The 19,404-nt window shown below is 38.5% G+C and overlaps 1 protein-coding gene across 9 annotated transcripts in view; it reads left to right on the forward strand.

Annotated features, from left to right (window-relative positions):
* AKAP13 (A-kinase anchoring protein 13) overlaps window positions 1–19,404 on the forward strand; it is a 325,195-nt gene that overhangs the window by 106,425 nt on the left and 199,366 nt on the right. For all 9 annotated transcript variants that reach the window (XM_041751826.1, XM_041751825.1, XM_041751827.1 and 6 more), the window contains one exon: window positions 17,599–17,746. In XM_041751826.1, coding sequence (XP_041607760.1) covers window positions 17,599–17,746 — 148 coding nt within the window. The remainder of the gene's footprint in view (window positions 1–17,598; window positions 17,747–19,404) is intronic.

Raw genomic sequence — 19,404 nt, forward strand, 5'->3', positions numbered from 1 at the left:
TTCAACAGTTAACCCACATATAAAGATTGTAGCACATATAGTAGTTGCTCAGACATTTCTGCCTTTCCCTGTCCATATTTAAGAAGGCTGGGAGATGGGTAAAACACCTTAGATAGACTTTCATAAAACTTATTTGTTTCTTTTTAAAATTTTAACAATTTTAAAAGGAAAACTTAAAAAGGGTATTTGTGTGAAATGGTTTTACCAGTAATAATAAGAAAAATGTTACGGTCATCTGAAATGGTAGACTATTTCTTCTTATGTCTTTATGGTTTTTAAGTACAGCGGATTATTTAATGCTCAGATAGCTATTATTTATCAATTAGGAAGCTTTACTAGCTTTAAGAAAACTTTATAATTTTCCTTTGAAACTAATCAAGTTTTTTACTCTTTCTATGCTCCCTAATGACTGCTTTTCTCAAAGGGTTTGTTCCAGAAAGCCAATTTTGCCATCTAGTTAAAATTCTTTACTCATAATTAAATAAAACCAAAAAATAGTAAAACCTGTAGCTTTATTTAAGGCTTTCTTTGAGAAATAATGTCTCACCAGCAGAGGCTGTAAAGGAAGGTAAAGACCTGGAGATTCTGAAGTATGGGATATTTTTATTGGGAACGAATGGGAACATTTATTTTGTTCCTTCTGTATGCTACATACTTTGCATACCTTCTTAAAATACTGGTGGTTACTTTATATAGTTGTTGAGAGTTAAATGATAACTAATCAGTATAAGACAAAACAGCACTGGCATATAGTTAGCAGTTGAGGAAAAGTCATTACTGTTGTTTCATGCACTTCAGATATATGAATGTAATAGATGCAGTTTCAGTCCTCATAAAGTTTACAATCTAGCAGTTCCCAGAAAGGATTTGAGGTGGTCCCTAAAAGAATCACAAAGCTAGTGACAAATGAAGCTGGTCTTCCTTGTCATGTGATTGCAAAGCCTGTGGCCCTGCCTTCCAAAGCAGTGCCTCCCATTCTGTATTGGAAGTTTACCTTAATTTTGATACAGTTGACAGTGACCCAGTTGCCAGCTTTGGGTATCATCCCTTGGTCTCCTGGTTGATTGTATCCTGGGTTAGGAGTAAGATTTGACCAGGTGTGGTTGAACTTGACCTGCTGGTTTCTCCTCCCTAGGCATTGCCCACACGGGGCTGGTTCAGGGAGGTGGAGGAAATCTTGATCTGCATGCAGTGGGGGAGGCATGCTAAGTTAGATTAGGGAAGGAGACCAGATACCTACTCAGGAACAAAAAAAGCATTGTCTTTTCTTGTTTCATGTTTTATTGTAATTATGAGACGACAGGAGGGTTTGACAGTTAAAGGGAGCCCCATGGCCAAGTAGTGACACAAGCATTAAGAGTGAAGCTTAAACATCTCCATGTCTTTTTTTTTTTTTTTAAGATTTTTATTTATTCATTCATGAGAGACACACAGAGAGAGGCAGAGACACAGGCAGAGGGAGAAATAGGCTCCCCGCAAGGAGTCCGATGTGTGACTCGATCTGGGATCCCGGGATCACGCCCTGAGCTGAAGGCAGACGCCCAGTTGCTAAGCCACCTAGGCATCCCATCTCCATGTCTTGTTGACGTGCAGGTAGTTTGATATGATTGTAGTGAGGATTTGAGGAGGCCTTTCTCTGGAGAGAAAGGCAAGGGCTAGGTCGTGGAAAGGCCTTTTGTACTAGGAACTGAAGGGACATGCTTAGGAGTTAGGATGTAATCCTGTTGGCCATCTATGAGTTCCTGGACAGTAACTTGATCAGATTGTGTTCTGGAGACTTCTGTACTTTCTCTTCTGTTGGATTGGGCTAGCCTAGAGGCCTGGAGACCCAATTTCATGGATGACTTTAGAGGAAAGTCTAGAGAACTGACCATGGAGTAACCCAGGAAGCTAGGTGAGTAAGTGTGCAAGGTGGGTGAGGGCAGAAGTCATGCTGGTAGATTGAAGTTACAGAATGTCTCTCCCTACTTCAGTCATCTGCTCTGTGGGATGGAGAGAGGGAGGGTGGGTTGGGGAGCCCAAGAGACTGATTTATATAATCCCTTGCATCCAGTCCTTTTAATAAATTTCCATCAAGAATAAAAATCCTTATATTCTCTTCATTTTAACCAAATAGCTGGTCTTGTCAGCAAAGGGGAGATTGTCTCTTTAAGTGTTGGCCTCATTATTCTAGCTGATCCAGAGAGTTGTGAAACATTTGTGGGAGGGAGAGGTGTTTTTTTGTTTGTTTGTTTGTTTGTTTGTTTGTTAAGCCACCAGCCAACACCCTCTGACCAATTTAGTTTTGCCTAATAAGAGTAAACCAAGAGGCCTGGTTGTGCATTGAAACAAAAAGTTCATTTAGATTTTTGAAAAACTCTATTTTAAAGAACACTTGCCATTAAGGAAACCATATATTCAGTGATTTCCAAACTTTTCTGTAATTTGATTCCTTTTCTAGCTGAAGTTTCCAGATTCTTCCCCAGTTTGGAGAATGGTCTCTAAAATTACTCTGCACCAAGGATTCAACAGGCTTATTGAGCGCCATCTACTGGTTTTGTGTTAATGGACCAAAAAGGTGGTGCTTGGAAACCTTTAAGAATCTGTGTCTCTTAGTGTTGGAAAATTACGAAGCTGGAAAACAGTATTATTTTTGATTATTATTATTAGTAGTATTTAAAATAAAAGTTTTGTGTGCCCATTGGGAAGGGGGATGCTTTTGGCTGGAATATAGATGTATTATTAAAAATGAAGAAGGCAAGTGGTAGGGATTTCACTGACCTGTATCTTTACCTGGCAAAAGGTGAGCCTGGTAGAAATAAAAATTAAGTTTAAATTTCAGATAAAATTGTTAAATATTTTCTAGCATTGAGATCAGTCAGAGTCTATGTATATGGAATGAATTTAGTTTATGCCAAAAGTCAGTACATTTCTCAGTGTATTTCTGTTATGTTACTTCAGATACTTTGGGGCATTTTTTAAGGAAAGCTTTGTAAACAGCTTTATAAACAGACTTGCTGTCCAGTCTGGAACATGGGCTTTCTTATGAGGGGAATGGAGAGATTCTGAATATTTTTCCACTTCAGAGAGAGATAAGGGTAAAGCCCCTTGGTTAAATAAATAGGGAGGATGCCACTTGTATTCTTTTCTTGTCCCTTGTCCTTTTGAACTTAGTTCTATTTTAAGTGACTTTTTTTTTTTGCTTTGTTTTTCTTGTTGGTTTATTTTTAAGTGACTTTTTAAGGACCACTGACCTAAAAAGTTGGCATAGCTAGATCATTAGATTTTAGATCTTTTAATTTTTCATCCAGTCATTGTAAGTATTTAAATGAATTGAAGAGAGAAGGTTATTCATAGAAAGAGAATCAGGTTAGGGATTCATTCATTCATTCATTCATTCATCCAATATTTATTGAACACTTTTTTTTTATTTTTTTATTTTTTTTATTTTTTTATTTTTTTTTTTTTATTGAACACTTTTAGCAACCATTTACATTTTTAAGCAGTGGTGTTGCATTGAATAAAATATGGGATCCCTGGGTGGCTCAGCGGTTTAGCGCCTGCCTTCGGTCCAGGGCGTGATCCTGGGGTCTCGAGATCAATTCCCACATCGGCCTCCTTACATGGAGCCTGCTTCTCCCTCTGCCTGTGTCTCTGCCTCTCTCTCTCTCTCTCTCTCTGTGTGTCTGTCATAAATAAATAAATAAATAAATAAATAAATAAATAAATAAATAAAATATTTTTTAAAAACCCCAAAAAACAAATATAACCCTTGGCCTCATGAAGCTTACATAATATTTAGGAGGAAAGTAGGAATTCAGGGAAATACTTAAAAATATAAGTACTCTTAGAATTCATGTATAAGTACTCTTAGAATTTATATATACATGCACACATGCACTCATGTATATATATATATATATAAGTATACATTGTGTGTATATATATATACACACGCAAATAAATATATGTGTTAGTAAAAAGTGCTATGGGGAAAAAAGTCAAGATAGGTACGGGAGCTGGAGCAGAGGAGTTCATATTTCTTTGTGATGGTTGAGGAAGAGGTCTTTCTCTTCCACTTGAAGAATAATGATTATTAATGCTATATAAAAGTTGTTTGTGATTATGTTTGATCTTCCAACCATGTATAGAAAAGTGCACGGGGCAGATAATGTCACTAACCTTCCATGCCTTTCCATGGACTCTAAAGGCTGAAATCTTTGGCATTTCTTTATGCCCTGTCTCCTGCTTGGGTGTTTCCTATGCAGAAACCATGGCACATTACTCCTCAGGTGGGTCCTGTTTGTTCAAAACATGTAGGAATTGATTTAGGCAGACAAAGGGTAAAGTCATTCCAAGGAGAGTGATGATTTCACTCTTTTCAGAACCTTCCAGTGGCTTGGCATCGCACAGAGGAAAAAAAATCCAAACTCCACCCTCGTCTCCCATCCAGTGCTTGCTTACTTTACTGGCCTTCTTCTTTTTTTTTTTTTTTTTTTATTTATTTATGATAGTCACAGAGAGAGAGAGAGAGAGAGGCAGAGACACAGGCAGAGGGAGAAGCAGGCTTCATGCACCGGGAGCCCGACGTGGGATTCGATCCCGGGTCTCCAGGATCGCGCCCTGGGCCAAAGACAGGCGCCAAACCGCTGCGCCACCCAGGGATCCCACTGGCCTTCTTTATACTTGTGCGCTTGCCATTCTCTAGGCCTTGAACACATGTAGCTTGCCTTTTTCAGGTTCCCACTCAAATGTGACTTCCTGTAGTAGCCTTCCCTGACCATCCTATCTGAAATAGCTTCTCTTCCCTACTTCAGACACACTTTTAAGCCCTCTACTCTGTCCTTTTCTTGGTAATGGAACTTTTCCCCTGATGTTTATTTGTTTGTTTGTTTGTATCTATCATCTATCTATCTATCTATCTATCTATCTATCTATCTATCTAAATTTTATTTATTTATTCATGAGAGAGACAGGCAGAAGGAGAAGCAGGCTCCATGCAGGGAGCCCAACGTGGGTCGTGATCCCAGGTCTCCAGAATCAGGCCCTGGGCCGAAGGCGGTGCTAAACTTCTGAGCCACCCCGGCTGCCCATGATGTTACTTTTTGAATTGGATTGTCTTTCCTGTTGAAGTATAAGCTCTGTGAGACCAGGAGCCCTGTCTGTTTCATGTTTATTCCATACTTCTTAAGAGTGCTTGACTCCTGTTTGATGATCATTAAATATTGTAATGAAAAAATTCCTTTTGCTGACAAACACACTGGACTTCATGTGTTTATCAGGTTTATAGCTATTAAGTGACTCTTATTCTTGAGCCCATGGTTTTTCTACTTCACTATCCTTTGGTGATACTGTTAGATTAGCATGTTTCATTTAAGAAATGGTGGGTGCTCAGTAAAATTGAAGATGTGCATATGTGTAGGCACATGCTTTCTGTTTTGCAGTGGTATCAGTTGCCAGGAAAATGTTAGCTCTTCTGAAAATCATACAAGCTACTGTGAGGAGATATTAAAAAATCAGTAAAATTGCACTGTCCAGTGATTGGGCTTTGGTTTTTTTTCCCCCCCTTCTGGTAGACTTTCTATTTTCTAGCTTGACAGCAACATCATGTATTTATTTTTGTTCTTAGATGCTTGGAGTACTGCTTTGCTATGACTCTGCCTCATAAATTTGTCCTTTATTTACCTAGAACACTCTGGTAAGTTATGCAGCACAAATGTAACTTATGTGTCCTCCTATAATTAAAGCTTGTGGTGGTTTCTCTCTCTCTCTCTCTCTCTCTTTTTAAAGATTTTATTCATTTATTCATGAGAGACACACAGAGAGAAGCAGAGACACAGGCAGAGGGAGAAGCAGGCTCCTCACCAGGACCCCAGGATCAAGCCCTGAGCCAAAGGCAGATGCTCAACCACCGAGTCACCCAGGCATCCCTGTGGTGTTCTCCTTTTGAGTAAATTTCAGTATAGGGAAGGCCAAGGAATGGTATTTCAGGGTGCTCACAAGGATAGAAATACAAGATTGCTATTTCTTTGAGGTTTGCTAATATATGATATTTTGTAGACTTCATTATAATATTCAGGGTTCAGAAGCTCTCAGATCTGACCTCTGTTTCCTGAATGATTTTGGATTCAGTTTGTAGCCTCTTTCACCTTTTCCCACATGTTACCCCTGCCCACTCATTGCAACTATCTTCTCTTTCAAACAGAATATGAAATCAGGCAAGAGAAGATTCTTGCTGTGGCTCCTTCCAATGGCCCATGTTTGAGATGGCCCTATGGGAAACCTCCTTCCTCAGACTTTTGCTCAGCATAGCATCCAGAGTCTCCTTTAATTCCTGCAGTACCTGATCCTTGATTTTCCTGCACTGCTTTTTATACAGCTATAATCATTGCTTTTTCTAAGTTTCTTTCTCCCTTAAAAAGACTTGGAACCCCAAGAGAGCTTGTCTTGTCTTAGTATTTTTGGTATCTGCTATAGTACCTCACCCAAGCGCTCAACCAGTGTTTAACTAACTGAAGGAAGGGATAAGCAAAACAAGCTTAAGTATTTTTGCTTATGTGTAACACTTTAAGTTTGTTTTTTTTAGAAGGATGAAATGTTTTTGGTTCAACCCAACAAACATTGCCTGAGCACTTACTGTATATCAGGCCCTTTGAAGGGATGTTGAGTGTCCCAGTTTCTTCTCTTGCTTCACTTATAAATGACTTCGCTTTCAGAATGTATGTTCCTGCCAAAGAGGATCTGTGTTGAACCTTGAGCACCATTGGGCATAGCCATTTCTCCACAGAAGCTTTCCTGATCGTTCTCCTCAAGGCAGTTTGGGCATCCATTTCCTCTGCCCCTAGAGACGCCAATTACATCACTTACCATGCGGCATTCTGTCTAGGCTCCTGGAAGGCAGGCACCAGGAAGTATTTGTAATTCTGGTACCTGGTTGATAGCAGAGACAAAATATTAAGCAGAAGGCCCTGGGTGCTTGTTTAGCATGAATGGATGAATGACTTTGGGCTGTGGTTATGAGAATAGAACAGAAAGGAAGGTAACGAACAAATTCAGATTAATTATGTTTCTACTAATTCACTTATCTACTTGATGAACTGGAATAGAAATTTTATACTAGAGGTGAAAAACAGTGAAAAATATGTATACATAATATATGCTAAAGGGATTTTTTTTTTTTTTTTGATAAAGTAGGCCTCCATGCTTAGTATGGAGCCCAACATGGGGGCTTGGGCTCACAACCCTGAGATCAAGACCTGGTCTGAGAACAGTCTGATGCTTTACTGACTGAGCCACCCAGCTGCTCCTAAAGGGAATTTTTCTTTTTTCTTTTTCTTTTGTATGAAGATTTTATTTATTAGCATGAGCCAGGGGGAGGGACAGAGGGAGAAGTAGACCCCCAGCTTGCAGGGAACCAGATGCGGGACTCCATCCCAGGACTTTGGGATCCTGACCTGAGCAGAAGGCAGGTGCTTAACTGACTGAGCCACCCAGGTGCCTCATAGGGAATTTTTAAAGTAATAAAATATTTACAAACATTTTAGGGTTAATTTACATATCAACATTAATGTTTAATGTGCATATTTTCAAATATTTATATTTCAAAAATCCCAACAGTAAAGGCTAATAGTCCTTTATATATTTGATAGCAATGTTATTTGAAAGTCTGTTAACTATCATTGATTCAGCCTTGCTTTCTATGAAATTAGTGTAGATTAACAGTTGTATTTTGCTTAGATTATATCATCCTGAAAGGCTTTCCTAGTTACTGAGGGTATTATTAACAACAAGATGGGGTAAAGAGAGAAATCTGAAATATTTTAGTTGGTGTAAATGAACTATCAGGAATCTAGGAAGTGATATTTATTTTAGTTTAGTAATTGAGCTCCTTGGAAGATGTGAGAAAATACATGATCTAAGTTTTTCACTCAGACGGCTCAGTTGTAGCTGCCATTAAGAAAGGACAGTATGGTCTTGTCATCTTTCTTGGTGGCACATGAATTTGGGTTTCTCTTGGGTTCACAAGGTCCTGTTTCTGGGTTTTGAGGCACAGGTAAAGAGAGATGAGTGATGTGTTGCACAGAGGCCCATCTACTGCTGGGCCTCATGCAAACTGCAAGCAGTTCTCAAGTTTGTTGCTCTTCCGTCTTCAAGTCTGTCCTCTGTTGCCCACCCTGAGGATTGCTTAGGATTCAGTCTTTTTCTTGCTGCAGGTCCAGTCCTTGTCTCTTTGGGCACCACTGATCTGCCCTCTAATTTCTGATTTCTCCTCTTCTCTGCTTGGCCTGTTTTTATTTGGTCCATTTCTCAGGACCAGTTTCTGCTCCGGCCCTCCCGAGCAGGACACTGGGGTCTAGACCTTGGTTCTCGGCAACACGGAGAGCTTGTCCGCACCCACGGCTGGCTCACAGGTCCGCCTCATCAGCCCAGACCTCTTCTGACAGCCTAACCTGCTTGCCACCTGTTGGGTGTGTGTCACCTGCTGATATGTGAGACTTGACATTTAAAGCTAATTAGCCTCTTTTTCACAAATCACTCCCCTACCTCTTCCCTCTGTTTTTTCCTCGTGAGATACCCCTTGTTGTGTTTACTCTATTTTTGTCCAGCCCCCAGCTAGTCGGCTACTGTATTTCATCAACTTTTCAACAGAATGCCTTTCTCACATGTATTTCTTTTCAGATTGTCTTACTACCATAGCAGTTTAAGCTCTTTTTGCTTCCTTAAGTCCTGTTTTTGTAATGTTTCCCCCACGTGGTTTCCTCACCTCTATTCTCTTTTTCCTTCTTTAGGGCACTGCTGTGGCATAAAAACCTTTCTAGAATGTTTGCTGCTGTTAATATGTCACCCTCCACCCCTCTCCCCATAGTTTTCTTTCAATACAGACAACACAAGGCTCTCCTTTTTTTCTCCTTGCCCACACAGGTCCAAGTATGAATCATTTGGCTTGCTGTTAGTATTCTCCATGAGCTGATCTCTGCCACCTTTATTCATTGATATAGGTCTTTAGAAACTTCCTGTGCTAGGTAGCCACTGTGTGAAGTGGATACAAGGACACAGTTCTTGCTATCCACAAGCTTCATACAGTGATGGGAAGTATGTATAGTTGACCTTTGAACTGCATGGACCGATATACGTGGATTTTTTTTCATAAAATATATTGGAAAATTTTTTGGAGATTTGCTACAATTTGAAAATACAGATGAACCATGTAGCCCAGAAATATTGAAAAATTAAGAAGTTGGGTATGTCATGAATGCATAAAATATTTCTAGATCCTAGTTTATCATTTACTACCATAACATTCACAAATCTATTAGAAAGAGTTAACCATTTATCCAAATGTAGGCACACAGACATTCAGACTGTGCATGGCACCACTTGTAGTTAAGAGAAATGTAAACGAACATTAAGATGAGTATTGAATCATGAGGCACCTCCTGGTGCTCTTGTCTTGAGCTCATGTGTTGCCAGTGGCCACTTAAAACTCTGCCCGAGGCGCCCCAGGTGCATCACTGAAGGAGCAGTCGGGCTCTCCAATAAATTGCATATGGCAGTGATAAATGATTTCTGGGGGTTCTCACTATTAGTAGTTAGGTTTTTGGGGAGTCAGAAGTTGTATTTGGTTTTTTGACTGGGCCCACAGTGGTGGGTGAGAGTTGGTGAGGGGTCAGCTATATGTTGTTGAGGGGTCAGCTTATCACGCAGTAGGGTTAGATACTGCTTTTAGTTGCTGTGTCTTAGCCTTCTTCACAGAACATGTCTGTGGCCTTTCTTTATCTTCTCTGGCGTTGACAATTTTGAAGAATACAGTAATCCCTTCCTTTCTTCAAAAGAATATTTTTTATTTTTCTGATGTTTCTTTGTGACTAGATGCATTCTTGGCCAGAGTGGTACATAGATCATGTTGTGTCCTCATTTGGAGTATCTCATCTGGAGGTACACAGTGTTCCTCTCTCCTGATTGGGTTATTTTGATTACCCTGTCAAAGTATTGGTAGATTTCTTCACTGAATAAATACTACAGTTTTTCTTCTTTGCAACTAATAAGTAGTCTGTGGGGAGACACTTGAAGACAATGTAAACATCTTCTTCTTCCTCAGAATTTCTCCCTAGATTGATAATTGATAATTTTTGCTAGAGTGAATTTTTACCAGTTTGGTTGCAAAGTGATTATTTTTCTACTCTAACACTCTCTGCTGGTCAGCCTTCATCATTCTGTCATCTGCAGGGAATCTCCCTTCCCTGTTTAATTCATTTATCTGGTACTAGTATAGACTGAGGACTTACTATTTTTAAATTACTTATAGTTTGCTCCTGTTTTTTTATTGTTTTGGTTTTCAGATTGTCCATATTTGAACAGAGGAAGCCATTTCAATGTGCAACATGTCCCCAACCTTTTTTCTTTTCTTCTTTTTTGAGCACTTCCCTATTTTCTGTCAAAAACAAGATGTTCCAGGCTCCTCTTGTACATATCCTGACCCTAGGCCTGGTAACAGCTATTTCTTGGAGCAATCTTGGTTCCTTTTAATGGATAAGGATGTATACTGACCAAGAGCTAAGCAGGACGTATGCTTATTGTTACCAGGTGGCCCTCTGTTGTGTGAACCTTTAATGAAATTGAAAACTAGCTGCCTTGATTTTCCAAGAGAGAGAGAAACTTAGTTTCAGACTATGAAACCAAGACTCTCAATCTTTGGTTCCTTTAGGAAATGATTGGGCAAAGTGGTTTATCAGTTGCCTATATTATATTTAAAGGAGAAAATGAAACTAATTGCATGAATGCAAATAACTGAATTGTACAAGGACTCACTTTGGAGTAACTCTTTTGGTACTATAATCATTGCCACCTCATGTAAAGATAATATTTTAATGTTCAATATTTACTTTGTGTTATCTCCTTTCACTTTCCCCATATGAACATTGGGTATAAATCTTGCTATTTTGGCAAACTGGGCAATTGATTTGGAAGTCCTGTAAACTCCTTTAAGATTCTTAAACGAAAGGCAGTTATTGTTATGATTCATAATTCTGGAACCCTGTAAGAATATCTTTACTAAATATATGTCTGCAGGATACAAAAAACAGCCTCAGAAATGTGATTTAATTTTGCACCTTTTAACTTTGAGTATTTGGTTACATAAATCATTTATTTGAGAAATTATTTCTTGGAAGTTTTTTATTGTGAAATAATTTCAAATTTATAGGAAAATCGCAAAGATAGTTCAAAGAAATCACATTTACATTAAACCCAGATTCACTGTAATATGCTTCCATATTTGCTTGATTGTTATCTCTTCGTTTTTTTTTGAGAGTAAGTTGCAGACATCATGCTCCTTTACCCCAGTACTTCATTGTGTATTTCCTAAAAACAAGGATATATATACTCTTATATAAACAGGGTACAATGACCAAACCAGGAATTTTAACATTGGTGCAATATTAAACCTGTAAGTCTCTCTCAGATGTTGCCAGTTGTCCCAGTAATATCCTTAATATAGCAATTTGCTTTTACCATTTGGCTTCCAGCCCAGAATCATGAGTTACATTAGTGGGCCAGTTTCTTTAATCCAGAGCAGTACCTCCATCTTTGTGTTTTATTAGTGACATTTTGGATAATACTGGCCAGTTTTATTTTTTTTTATAGAAGGCCTCTCAACTTGGGTTTGTGTGATGTCTAGTCATGACTAGATTGAGGTTATGCATTTTTTTGGGGGGATGCTGTGTTGTGTCCTCAGTGGGTGGCATCAGGAGTGGTACTGGTTTGTTTCATTATTATTAATGTTTTCTTTTTTGATCACTTGATTCAGGTGGTATTGACCAGGTTACGAGCTTTCCCTTTAATTTGCTAGTAAGTAGACTATTTAAAAAACGGAGAATTTTTTTTCTTTTAAAAATAATCCATTGAAAATATGGATTCAGGCACCTGGGTGCCTGAATGGCTCATTCGGTTGTGTCCAACTCTTCATTTTAACTCAGGTCATGCATTATCTTGAGTTTGTGGGATTGAACCCCATGTTGGGCTCCCCACTCTGCTGGGAATCTGCTGGAAATTGTCTCTCTCTCTCTCTCTCTCCCTCTCCCCTCCACTCACATGTGCACACACTCTCTCAAAAATAAATCTTAAAAAAAGTATAGGAAAACAAGAAAACCATGAAGTACGTTAAAATTGGCCTCAGCCACCATCTGGGAGTACATACCTGCTAGTAAGGTTTTGGTGTTTTCTTTCTTTTCAAATGTGTTTTGAGCACCTATTACTTTTTATTCTTTACTTTATTCATTTATTCACAATGAATAAAAGATGGGGCTTACATTCTGATAAATAATAATGGCTAGTATTTCTTTATTGAGATACAAATGACTTATAGCATTGTATTAGTTTTAGTGGTGCAACATAATGAATTGACATGTATATATTATAAAATGATTACCACAATAAGTTTAGCACATATAGTTACAAATTTTTTTTTCTGGTAATGAAAACTTTTAAGACTTACTCTCTTTGCAACTTTGAAATATAGGATACTGTATATTAACTATAGTCACCATTTTGTATGTCAACTATTATATGTATACATTATACTTAAAATTATTTGTTGAACATGTGTTATGTGTTAAGCACTGCTGTAGGTGCTTCACTTTTTAAAAAAAGTATGTATGTAAGTATGTATTTATTTGAGAGGGAGAGAAAGTATGTGTACTAGGGAGGGGCAGAGGGAGAAGGAGAATCTCAAGCATATTCCACGATGAGCACAGAGCCCAACACAGGGCTCGTTCTCATGACCCTGATTATGACCTGAGCTGAAATCAAGAGTCAAATGCTTACCAACTGAGCCACCCAGGCACGCCAGGTGCTTCACTTTTATCAGTTATTTAATTTTTAAAACCGTATGAGGTAAGTATGATTGTCCTCTCTTAAGGCGGAGAATTTAACATACCCCAAGAGGTTAAACAGAACGTGAGGTGCCATGGCTGTGATTCAGAGACCATCCTCTTACCTACTGCTGTATGTTAAAAGCCAGATTTGAAAGTTAGAAAACAAATTGACTTAAGGTGGTAATAATATTGATCTTCCGTGAGCAGAATTCTTGCAGCATTGTTATCCATGGACCTGGGATACTTTGTACTTACCTTGGGTTTTCTCTGATGGCCAGTCCTCCACTCTTGTTCTCATAAGCAGTCACTACCTAGATTGGGTAGTGTCATGCCATGTCATGTCCTTGCCTTCCCTATAGAATGTGTCTCACTTTTCCTCTGTCCCCTTCTGCTAATCTATTCTTGATGTGATGGTTTAAAAGGAAAAAGAGAAGCCCTGATTTGTTGTAGCATTTGGCAGTTTCAGTGGTATAAATATTCCTGTTATTGTTGATTTCAAGCTGTCAGTGCCACATCACTGAATGCAAGGTTGGCAAGGGGTGTGTGCTGGGGAAAATGCATCGTAGCACACCATCATGATAAAATTTCTGTCATAGAGATAAAATAGATGTAAACCTGAAGATTATAGGTAACAGGAAGCCAAGGTAAAATAATTAAAAAGGTATGAACCTTGAGTATTTATTACATATTTTTAATATAACTTAATTCTGAGCTTATTTAATAATGGCTGTGTTTAACAAGTGGCTTGCAGAATTCCTAAAAACATAGCAGTTGGCTCTCATGAGCCTGTCCAAGCCAGCTCCAGCATACAACTGCAGTTATCTGCTGCTGATTGGGCCCACTGCTAGAAACCCTATGGCTGACACTGTCTTGCCAGCTGAGACATCAGTCCTGGCCCTTCTTTGACCATTCCTCCCACAAAACTTCCTAACTATCTCATTCCCCTCATCTCCAGCTAACATCTCCCCTGTTTGCAAGGCCTTGTCCATTCCCACACTGTAGTTCCTTTCTGCCACTGCTCTGATGCTTTTCCTTTGCCTGTTCCATTTTTCCGTAAACAAGATACTGTCCCTGGTTAAAGGAGGGCCCCAGGCATAATTAATATCTTGGAGCATGGAGAGTCTGTCAGCAAGATGTTGGGTCTCTTGTGGAGAGAAAATCCTTTATCTACAAGAGGAAGATCTGTTCTTTGAATTCCAGATTAGAAATCTGAGTAGGAAGAAAATTTTATTTTTAGTTATTAATAAAAATATATAGGTGATTATAGAACCATTAATATATATATACTATATACATAAGTTAAAGATGGGGAGAATTGAGGTCACAGCTGCCATTTAAAATTTTTTTTGGCAAATAATTGAGTGATAGGTGGCATTTAGGACTACAGTGCATTCATATTTTGGGGGACCACTTATACCTACAAAATGGGGCCTATTATAGATTGTCTTTTTCTATTAGTCTTTTGTCATCTGTTGAAAAAATAATCAAGACCCTGACAAAACTGTGAGGTTCAAGGATACATTTCCCATTAATGAAGCAAGGAAGGTATCTTTGTAAGGAGAGCACTGTTTCTTCAGTTTCTGGAGGAGTGGAGACCTAGATGCCTCTCTTCCTGGGGCTTTAGTCAAGAACATCTGGGAAATTGCCCTGGTTATTAATAAGTTCATCTCTTGTCATTAGATGCATGACAGACCTACTAACAGGTCAGCCAGATTGACCTGTGTATTCATTCCATAGGGCATGTCCTTTCATGAGCCATGAAATCATGTACCAGAATATTCCTCAGGGGAGGTGTGGTGAAAGCAAGCACCTCCACAAAAATTCATACTTAAATATGTTTTTCATCCTGATTTTTCAGTCACCACTGTACTAGCATAATGTTGTGAGTCCACCTGCAGTGCCTCTAGGTGTGCAGGGCTGCTGCAGGGAGTAGGAGTTGTGTCGCTAACCTGCCAAGTGAGAGCATCAGCTGTTTGGGTTGTTTGTTCCCTGGGACCTGACCACAGTGCTGAGGGTACTCCTCCAGGGAAAACAGGTCCTTTTGTGCCAGTGCCTGTGGAATCTGAATTTCAAGTAGCTTTGAGGTGAACGAGGCATCCTGTGTTCCCTTCTATTTAATATTTTGGGTAGTTTGATGTAACTATTGAAGCTTATGAGAGCAGTTTAAAGCTTATTTACTTTTGGGAATGAAGAAAGAAGTTGATGTGAAAGCTTTGTTAAAAGGATTTACCCTTTCCTCTGCCCCCAGTTAAAAGGACATCCCAGATATCACTTAGTATCTTGAGCACAGAGTCTTCTAGCAAGATGTTGTGTATCACATAGAAAGGAAATCCTTGATCTTAAGAAAGAAGATAGATCCTTAGAATTCCAGGTTAGGTATCTAAGTGAAAAAAACAAAACAAAACAAAAAACAACCACACACACTTTCTCCCCCCTGTAGAAGTCCACACTGTAAGTACTTTAGGCTGGCAGGCGACATAGTCTCCATGGGAACCGCTCCACTCTGCTGTGGCTCACTGTAGTGTGGAAGTAGCCACAGACTGCATGGAAATAAGTGAGCGTGGCTGGGTTCCAAGAAGACTTAATGTCTGGACACTGAAATTCAAATGTCATATAATTTTCACATGGTAAAAAGTATTTTTCTTTTGTTTTTGTTTTTTTTTCCCCCCATCGCTTAAAAGTGTGAAAACCTTTCTCAGCCTTTGAGCCATCTGAAAACAAGGGGAGGAGCACCCGGGGGCTCAGTCTGTTAAGTGTCTGTCTTATGGCTCAGGTCAAGATCCCAGGGCCCTGGGATGAGTTCTGCATTGGGCTCCTAGTTCATTGGGGAGCCTGCTTCTCCCTTTTCTGCTGCTCCCCCTGCTTGTACTCTCTCTCAAATAATAAAATCTTTAACCAAACAACAACAAAACCAAAAAACAAGCAGAGAGCTGAGTTGTGGTCATGGATCATAGCTTGCCAACCTGCGCTCTAAAGGATGAAATTTTAGAGCTTTCTTTCACAATTTTTTTTTCCAGGTTATAATGGTATTTCAATACCTTGAGAAGTTTATTCTTCTCATGTGCTGCAGACATTTCAGCTGATTGTGGTTTATCATGCAAAAGGGTATTAGACATTTTGCCAACCTAAGCTTTTCAAAAATTTTTCCAAGAAAGGGACTTACTTACACATGAGTCTCAACTATAATTCTAAATAGTGAGTGCAGCCAGTGAATTCTGTTTTACTAACTCTGCTATTCCTTGTGGTAGGGTGCTTTGGAACTTTCCAGTTCAGCATTTATTTGTAGCTCATTCTGACTTCTTACATATTGTATTGAGCAGATTGGAGCCCCTACCCATGTTCAGGGCACTGCACAATACACTGGGGATGAATGAAGAGGTGGGGACATTTGGGACTTTGGGAAGTACTTTGAATTCTGTTTCCAGAATCAACCTATTGGAGCATTTCTGCTAACAGACTTGATTCTAAGCTCGACGTTAAAATTTTTGGTTTTCAGTGTTAAATAAAACACTACCTGCTGCTCTGTTGTGCTGCTGGGTTTAGTAAATTGTGGCCACAGGGTGGCATAGTTCTCTAATAGTCTTCATTGTAGCTAAAATGGAAAAACAAAACAAAACAAAACAAAAAACAAATGTGTAATGTAGGACCATTCTTGCCCCTATTTAATGCTAAAGTAACCTGGTTTTCTCTAAATTGATATTTCAAAAGTGCATTATTCTTTTTTCCTTATTTTTCATGGTACATTATTAAGATTTAGATAATACTAAACCTCAGTGCTTTAAAATCTTTTGTTTATGTTGACAACATGAATTGTATAATACTTATGATTGGGAGAATAGTAGTTAGGACTGTATTTTATAGAATATATTTATTTAGACACTAATCTCAATTAAATCTAGAAAGAGTATTTGCAAATAAATGACAAAGATATCAATAGTTGCAAAGTCATGGACAAAGGTTTTGACACAAGATTTTTGTCTGATTCTAAGGATTTGAGGGAATGGTGGGTAAAGAATAGTAGGGATTCCAGATGGTCAGGAAACACATAATTGGAAAAGTGATTGTCCCATCCTTCTAGATAAACAGTATCATCATAGACTGAGAGCTGAATGTGTTCTAAGAGTTTTCATATATTAGCTACAAGAAGAGAAGGTATTGTCTCTTTACATAGCCAGGGAATATGGGATTTAGAGAATTTAAGTAAAATCTTTATATGTGGAACTTAAACCCAGATTTGACTGGACCCCAAGCGTATGCTCTTTGCACTCTTCCACTTCCAGGCCAGCTCATTGGAGACTCTTCTTGTTGGAGAATGAATGGGTTTGGCAGTGATTTCTGAGATTCAGAGTTCTTACTGCCACTGGAATATGGGTCAGGGGGCATTTTGGGTATAAGAATGTAGTTATTCAGTATGCCTCCTCCATCTTCTTGGCCTTATTTTTGGATTTCTTTTTTAACCATTCATCAAGTAAATATCCAAAGCTGTTATTACCTTGTTAGTTTACTTATCTGTCTAACCACCTTCACTAAAACCTAGGCTTTAAGGAGGATAGAGATCTAATTTTCAGATCATTTTGTATTCTCAATGCCTTTGGTACTTCCGGGCACCTAAGTGGTCAGTGTTAATATTTGTATAACCTACTACAGTGGGACACAGATTAGACAATACATTTGATTTTCCCTTAAATTTGATGTTTTATGAAGATAGACTCTGAAGAGGAACCTCACTCTGTCTTTCCTTTCCTAGGGCGATTGTGTTGTTACCGTGTTGCTGGCTGAAGAGGACAAAGTTGAGGATGATGTAGTTTTTTACTTGGTATTTTCGGGTTCCACCCTTTATCACTGCACAAGTACTCGGAAGGTCAGTGCCGATACTCTGGAGACCATTGCTCCTGGTAAGTATTGGGTGGAATCTTAATTGGCCTTGACTGGTTCTCTAATACGTTTATTTTATGTTCATTAATGTGGAGCAAGGGAAAGAATGAATCAGGGCAATAGAACTCTTGTCTGATCTTTAAGAACCCTTGACAAATCTTTATTTTAAATATGCATTAAAATAAAACATTTTGTTTATATATTACTTGTTCCACAAAAATCTGAGCCTCACTAGAAATTAACAAAGTAAAATGGTGTCATAAGTTTGAAAGATAAAACTCAGGATCAGCAAGAATACTAATTTATTAGAATGTTGAGATTTAGGGAAAACTAAAATGTGGAAAATGCAAATTCTAATGTTCCCATGCTGTGACTACAGATTTGATTTTTGAATATCTCAGTGGTAAAAGCAAAGGTAAAACACAGTAACACATTACTCAGTATCTGCAAGGGAAACACCTGAAAATGTTTCATAAAAGCCAAAGTTTCCCCACATTAACAAATTATAGTTCATGGTGGAACGAGTGCTTAGTCACTGTTGCAATAAGTTTAGCAGAATTAAAAGGGGGGAAGATATGTAGTTATTAAAAATGCTTTATAATGTCATGAAAGCATTGCTATATCCACCAGAAATGGCTCCTAAAATAATGGCTGTCTCTTAACCTGTCTGTCCCGGCATCTGAATGTGTATTGATTTGTATTTGGAGATGAGCTGCTTTCCTTAATTGATCTGGCTTCAAAGTTAACAGTTGACTGGTTTTCATCAGAATACAAAATAGGGCACACTTAGAGGGAGCCCCTAAGAAATATTGACAGTTAACTGTTTTCTTTAAGGGAATAAAGTAGCCTTAGTTCTTACTGATCTATTTCTTTTTACCGGTGTTTTTTTTTTTTTTTTTTTAAGATTTTATTTATTTATTCATGAGAGACACAGAGACAGACACAGACACAGGCAGAGGGAGAAACAGGCTCCATGCAAGGAGCCGGATGTGGGACTCTATCCTGGGACTCCAGGATCATGCTCTGGGCCGAAGACAGGCGCTAAACTGCTGAGCCACTCAGGGATCCCCTTACCAGTGTTTTTATAGAACATTGATTCCCCTGTGTTGAAATAGATGGTGTAAAAAATTATTAGTTTATGAAGCACTTTTATTTATTTAATTTTAATTTACTTTATTTTTTATTATTTTTTATTTTTTTATGAAGCACTTTTAATATCAAGTCTTGCTCGTATTGGATCAAATTGCCAGTCTTCCATTACTGTACCATTTAATATAAATGAACTCATGTCTGATACCCACTAGCTTCTGGAAATTATATTACAGTCAAGGACTGGGATTTATGACACTTGAAAGTTGTATTTATCCTCGTGCTTGGTAAAAATGACTTCAAAAACTGTAGAATTTAAAGATTCTTGACAATTCCTATGAATATCTCCCCTACACACACACACACACACACACACTCACTTTCGGTGATTGGAAATTAACTTGGAGTTCAGGATAGATACTGATTTCTTTTCTAAAGTGTATTAATTATCCTCCTTTGTAACTTAAAGCTCTAATCATCTTGTTTCCCTTTGATGGGTATCATGTCAAAAAGGCTTATCTGGAACATGAAGTCTGCTCTGGGGCAGGTGCCATCCATTATCACCATTGCTTAACCTCTATCATGTGTG

This window comes from Vulpes lagopus, chromosome 4 (assembly GCF_018345385.1).
Source record: "Vulpes lagopus strain Blue_001 chromosome 4, ASM1834538v1, whole genome shotgun sequence".
Classification (NCBI taxonomy): domain Eukaryota; kingdom Metazoa; phylum Chordata; class Mammalia; order Carnivora; family Canidae; genus Vulpes; species Vulpes lagopus.